Source organism: Carlito syrichta, unplaced genomic scaffold (assembly GCF_000164805.1).
Source record: "Carlito syrichta isolate Samal-C Ts95f unplaced genomic scaffold, Tarsius_syrichta-2.0.1 Scaffold305632, whole genome shotgun sequence".
NCBI classification, from domain to species: Eukaryota; Metazoa; Chordata; class Mammalia; order Primates; family Tarsiidae; genus Carlito; species Carlito syrichta.
The window spans coordinates 456,689-462,861 of NW_007249728.1; the positions used below are offsets into that span (position 1 = coordinate 456,689).

At 34.4% G+C, this 6,173-nt stretch overlaps 1 protein-coding gene across 1 annotated transcript in view; it reads left to right on the forward strand.

Annotated features, from left to right (window-relative positions):
* Positions 1-3,837: 3,837 nt before the first annotated feature.
* LOC103264232 (keratin-associated protein 25-1) overlaps positions 3,838-6,173 on the forward strand; it is a 12,018-nt gene continuing 9,682 nt past the window's right edge. The window contains 1 exon segment of the mRNA XM_021714360.1: positions 3,838-3,849. Coding sequence (XP_021570035.1) covers positions 3,838-3,849 — 12 coding nt within the window.

Below are 6,173 nucleotides of genomic sequence, written 5' to 3' on the forward strand. Positions count from 1 at the left end.
TTAGATTGATTCTGGGAACTTCAACATCTTTTCATTCTCTGATGAAAAGAAGTTCAGCCCTCTCTCCATATCTAACCCCCAAAATTAGACAGCTGTACCAGCCAAAGTGCTGAAAATAATAAATTAACTTCCTTAGAAGTGGATCTATCTTTAGGAGGCAGTTTTTGAATTATGAACAGTTTTGTTTGTGTGGGTTTTTTTTTCCTATTATATTTGTGTAGCCTCAGGACAACATTTCTATTCTTTTGATACTTGTGTTATTATTTTTTCATATAGGCACTTTGTAAATATACTATATTGGAGTTAAGTTAGTATTATTTAATTCACTTAAGGTAAATATGGGCTTGTATACTAACTGAAAAACAAATAAGAAAAACATGCTTTATGTACAACAATGTCTCATTAGCTATGCTATGGGTATCTGATGATGGAAATCTGACCATGAAAACAATTCAGAATATCCTCCATCCTGTCACACAGCAGCTCAATTCCATATTGACAAATTTAATAAATTCACATGAATCATGGAGATATGTGAACTTTTGTGGGTATGTGAAAACTTAATTGGTTTGAGGGCCCCATATCATTAGAGAACATCACTTTGCAAGATTAGAAAAGGTGTGATGCCTATGACAACCATTGGTTAGCCAATCTTTCAAAGAAAATTTTTCACACTTCAATGTAAGGAGGGTGGAGTATGTCTTTAGTTATAATAGACACTTATACTCAATAAAGAGAATTACAACCTGACTCACTTGATTTTCAGTTTAATCCAAAGATCATAAAATGTGTTTATAGATACTACCAATATTATAGGGATTCATATGAATACGACTATTGAATACACATACACAGGAAAGATGTATACTCAATGACAGTGTAGAAGTTTCCTGTTGTCTCCAATGGGGACAAGACTTTATCTAATTACTAAATTCACATAACTGATCCATAAGGATTTTCCAGAGCTTCTAGTAGGAAAATTCAGCTACTTGTGTACACTTCTTCCACAAGGAAAGATATGCCTTTCTCCACAAGCTGCAATTTAAAAAGAAAGTATGTGACAGCAATCTAAAAAGCCAGCTTAGTCAATTCTTCCTTGGTTGTGATTGCTATGCCTCATATTCTGGTCAGACTAATTAAATAAGCCACTTCATTCAGGGTGCTCTAAAAGGGTGATGGTCAGGGCCTTTTTCATACATTAAAAAAAATTAGATTCTTAAAGATACTGGTGAGATATTGTGTACGTCACCCATTTTATATATGAGGAAAATGAAGCCTATAAAATTTATACATGATCACATTATAACTTGATAGTGCCAAATTGTGAGTTCTGGCTACATTTGTTCAGACTACAAATGTCATCTCTTCTTACTTCACCATTCAAAAAGATAATTCTTGCACTGAGAGTTGAGAGAAAGAGCATTATTTCATATAAGACCTATTGTTTTTCAATCTCAATACGTATCACCAAAAGGATCTTTCCAGAGATGCTATAATATAAATAGCCTCCTTAAATGAAGCCCCTCAAGGAACTCATAAAAGTCTATTTATCCAAATGATGGGTCAAGATCAAGTTATAGAGTTCAGTAACACCATTAAACTAAAAGCATGTTTCTTTAGGGCAGACTAGTTTAGGAATTTTCACTTCCTTTCCATATATAAATACATCCTGACTCCAAATAATCAACCAACAAATAAAACTTTGGAAAACAACTCAATCATAAATAAATTGTCTTTCTTAGTTAAATAAATGGAAACATATGAACATTTCAAAAGCTTTTAAGTATGAGAAAATACTCCTTGGAAAACAGTAATATGAAAGCTGGTTATAAACATGAACATTATTTTTATATTTTCAATATCATGCTAAAATTTACCTAGGTAAGCATCCAAGGAGAGATGGTCTCTGTTTCATATAGTATCTATCAAAACATGTGTGCTAACACCTTTAGTTTCATGCTAATAAAATATATAGAACAATGACATATATGCTTATTGGGTGTGGATCTTAGCAAAGATTGTTAATGCTTTTCAGGTCACCATTCTTCATTGGGAAAGACAATTGAAAATGACATTCATATCAAATTTCTCAGAGATGAATTAGATTTTGAATTTATGTTATATCTCCAAAGAATGCAAAATAAAATTCAATTCCAAAATAAAGAATTTTCAGCATTTATTACTTCTAAAAAATCTTATTAATATTTGTAAATATTTACATACAGTTTGGTTTTACAGGAAAAGTGACCATAAATAGATTCTCTCCAACTATGCAGATCCATTTTGGGGTTATTGTGGGGTTTTAACAGCAACTTCAAGGAAGTGGCAAAACTAATGAAGGCACAAAAGCACATTATTTTTTTTTTCTTTTGAGTTGGAGTCTTACTCTGTCGTCATGATTTCTAAAGAAACAGCTGACCATGACTGCAAGAGAGGCTGAACAAGGAAGGCCAGATTGACTTTGGAATGACAATTATTTGAAAGATGTGGTATTGATAATATCTGCTTTACAGGTTGTGGGAGGACTGCTTGGTAGGCAAATAACACTCAAATGAGGTGACATACAAATGGTTCTAAAATATGAGCAGGCGGATGGGCTTTAGAGAGAACCAACACCCAGTAGTCATATATAAAGGATAGGTTCAACAGGGAACAACCACACTTCAGCAACCTGCTCTCTGCAATTTAATCAAGGCTTGACCTTCTATCTCCGCCATGTCTTACAGCAATTACTACTCCGGAAGCTACAGCTCTCACTCCATTAGAAATTCCTGCCTTGGTCCTGTAAGTCACCCAATGCTCTCTGCTCCACTGAGATGAACTATGAAGATGCCTCCTGCTCTCCTAGTAGCAACTTGGGCAGCAACACACTCCATGACGACTGCCATGAGCCCTGTGGTGAAAGTGGTGCCTGTAGCCCTTCTGGGCATCCTTCAATTGTTTCTGATGTGTCTGTATCCCATCAAGGAACTAGCTGTGTTCCTTTAACATTCTGTGATTCCAGTTCCTGTCATCCTGTATCCGGGAAACAACCTTTGAGTTCTCATCTTACAAATTACCGGTCTTATGACTGTCAACCCCTGAACTCCCTGACCTATGGCCATCGACCTCTGAGCTACCTGACCTATGGCCATCAACCTCTGAGCTAACTGACTTATGGCCGCCAACAGTTGAGCTACATTCCCTATGATCGTCAAACCCTGAGAAACTTGTCCTATGAACGCCAACCATTTAGCTACATGTCCGACTGCTACAGACCCATAAACTACACATACAGCAATTTTCAACCGTACTCCTCTTCCTTGAGCGACTGGCAGTATTCTTATTAAAGAAAATTATCATGAATAGCTGGAAGCAACCTCATGCTTACTGATTTGAGAGATCATTCATCAGGGGCTCCTCTTATTCTACATGGGTTATGTTATCTCTTTTAAATTATACTCTAAATCTCCATAATAACTTTGCTTTAGGAGTTCTTATCACTTTTATATCTCTATTTTTAAAAAGCTTGATGTTTTTCATCCTGTGTAAAATTCTTTTCCTCTATTTTATTTCTAAATAAATTACAGCTTGGCATATAAATCAGGTTTTCTCATGTGTTATCATTTATGTGTACCTTATTTTATATCTAGTTATTCCCTTGAGATATGTCAACCACTTTATTCAACATTTATGATTTTTAGGCTCTGAATTAATTATGGAGAATACTGAAGGTTTCCAGAGGAAATAATTTATTAACAGGTACCCAGGAAAAAATAGTAAAGTACATGAAGCAGTATGACTTAGTGGCTGCCAAAGTATCCATGTGTTATATGGCTGCATTTAGAATTTGGCATTATGATCCTTCAGGTAATAATAGTATGTTTGACCTAAGCACAATGCCACTAGTTAGAGTTGGCTAAATGTTGTAATAAATAAGCCTGCAAATGTATTTTTGTTCTTCTAACAATACTGGGTAAAGAAAGAGGTCAGCAGAGAAGCCCTCCATTTAGTCATGTAGAGATTAGTTAACAGAGATTTGACTATGGTGTGGCTTAGTTATCAAGATTGTCCCCAAGGTTGTATTCAATTGTAGCTTAGTATAGAACTGAGAATGTAGAATGTAAAACAGTCTCTGTAACTAATTTGACTAATTTGAGACAGAACTGAGTAATAAAAAAAATGTTATCTATTGCCACATTATATCTAAATTCTGATACAACTGTAACAAATGTAACTTTGGTTTACAGAACTCAGACTGATTTGCTTCTTGTGGTTTAGCAACTCTTGGGGTATGTTCAGTTTTGTTTTCAATCTACACCATAACTATAGGACTATAGTCCTCTTTTCAAATTTCAGCTTTTCAGTAGTTCACCAAACTTAAAATTGTCATATCTCATTAATATAACCATTTGTCAAATCAACTGTATGTCCATAACTGGGTACTATGGCTTGATTTTGATCAATGCTGACATAAGTATTTACTATCAGATGGGGAACATGGAGAATAATTACTATGTACCCGGCACTTCTTACACATTACCACATGAATCCTCATTGCCACTCATGATGTTTTTACAAACAAGAAGACAGGTTCAGAATAAACTGAGAGTAAAATAAAATATATATAGACAGATACAGCTACACACAGAGACACACACTCACACTCACACACACACATATACACGCACACACACACGTAAAATTTGTGGGCACATTGAGATTCAAACCCACATCCATCTGTTCTAGAATCTATGCCTTATTTTTCAATCATTTACTTGATTTTCAAATATTTCAAGTCTGCTGTATGCTAGCCCCTGAAGAAAAAAATAAAGAAAAAAATGTATAATTTATTTCACATTTCTGGTGCCAGGCTTTTTATAAATGTTAAACCTAATTTATTTCACAATTTAAGAGGTAGTTAACATTACCTCTGTCTTATGTAAAACAAAAAACAAAAAACAAAAACAGGGTAGGTGAGATTAAAATTTTTGCCTAAGATCTCATTACTAATAAGCGAGAGTCCAAATTTGAATTCAAAACAGCGTTATTTATTTTATTATATGTAACTATATGCTAACATTACTCAATTAACAGAGTGATTTGTGAGCAATTTTTGATATGCTGCTAGTTCCCAAAGAGACAAAAAAAAAAAAATCAAGCCATAACAGCACTGAGGATTAAAATTCAACTTAGTTGAACAGTTTATAACTTATAGGAACAGCAAACATGCTTTGTAAACATAGGAAATGTGCCACTAATTGAATCATCTGTTCATTTTGAAGTGATTACTTTCATTGAAAAATACAAAATATAAGCCCATATAAAAATATGATTAAATAATAAATACAAAAGGCATATTTTCACCTTTTTAGCCTTTGAAGGTTTTTTTTTTTTTTTTTTGGTGTCTTTGTCTTTGGAAGCTGTAATCATTTTCTGCAATGCTCAGATCACTTTGCCCTGTCCATACTTGTAACACCCAAATGAATGACCCTTGTCAATTAATTTTTCAGTCCTATAGATACATGAAGTAAATTACAGAGATGTTTTGAAAAAGAGATGACTTTCTGTTGCTAAATTAAAAACAAATTACTAACTGAATAACTACTATGTGACCTGCATTATTCTATAGGCTGTGATACAACAGTGAGCAAATAGAACTGATTTCTGCTCTCAGGGAACTTGATATCTGGTAAAGCAGATGACCGATAAATGAAAAAATACATAATTTTATATATAATGATAACTCATAGTAGTGATTATTAAGGAAATAAATTGAGTTCATTTATAGAGACATAAAATTTAGATAGAGGGGCTGCAAATGAGATGGAATAGACTATAGAGCTCTCTCTGAGCAGTGAAGTCTTAAGGCCTGATGGGTGGAAAAGGAAAATTAGCTGTGCAAAGAAGAGGAGGAAGCATGGTCCAGAGATTGGAAACTGACTGTACCAGGAGCAGTACCTGGAAAGAGTTTGGCAAATTTGAGGAACTAAATGAAGATCAGTCTAACTAGAGTGTTGAAGGACAAGAGAAGAGGAAAGTGAGATGAAATTAAAGACAAGGCCCAGATTACCAAGGGTCTCGAAATATTAGATTTTCATTTTATTTTATTTTATTTTATTTTTTTTGAGTGAGAGTCTCACTCTGTCTCCCAGACTGGAGTGCAGTGGCCGCTCCCGGCCACCACAGCCTCA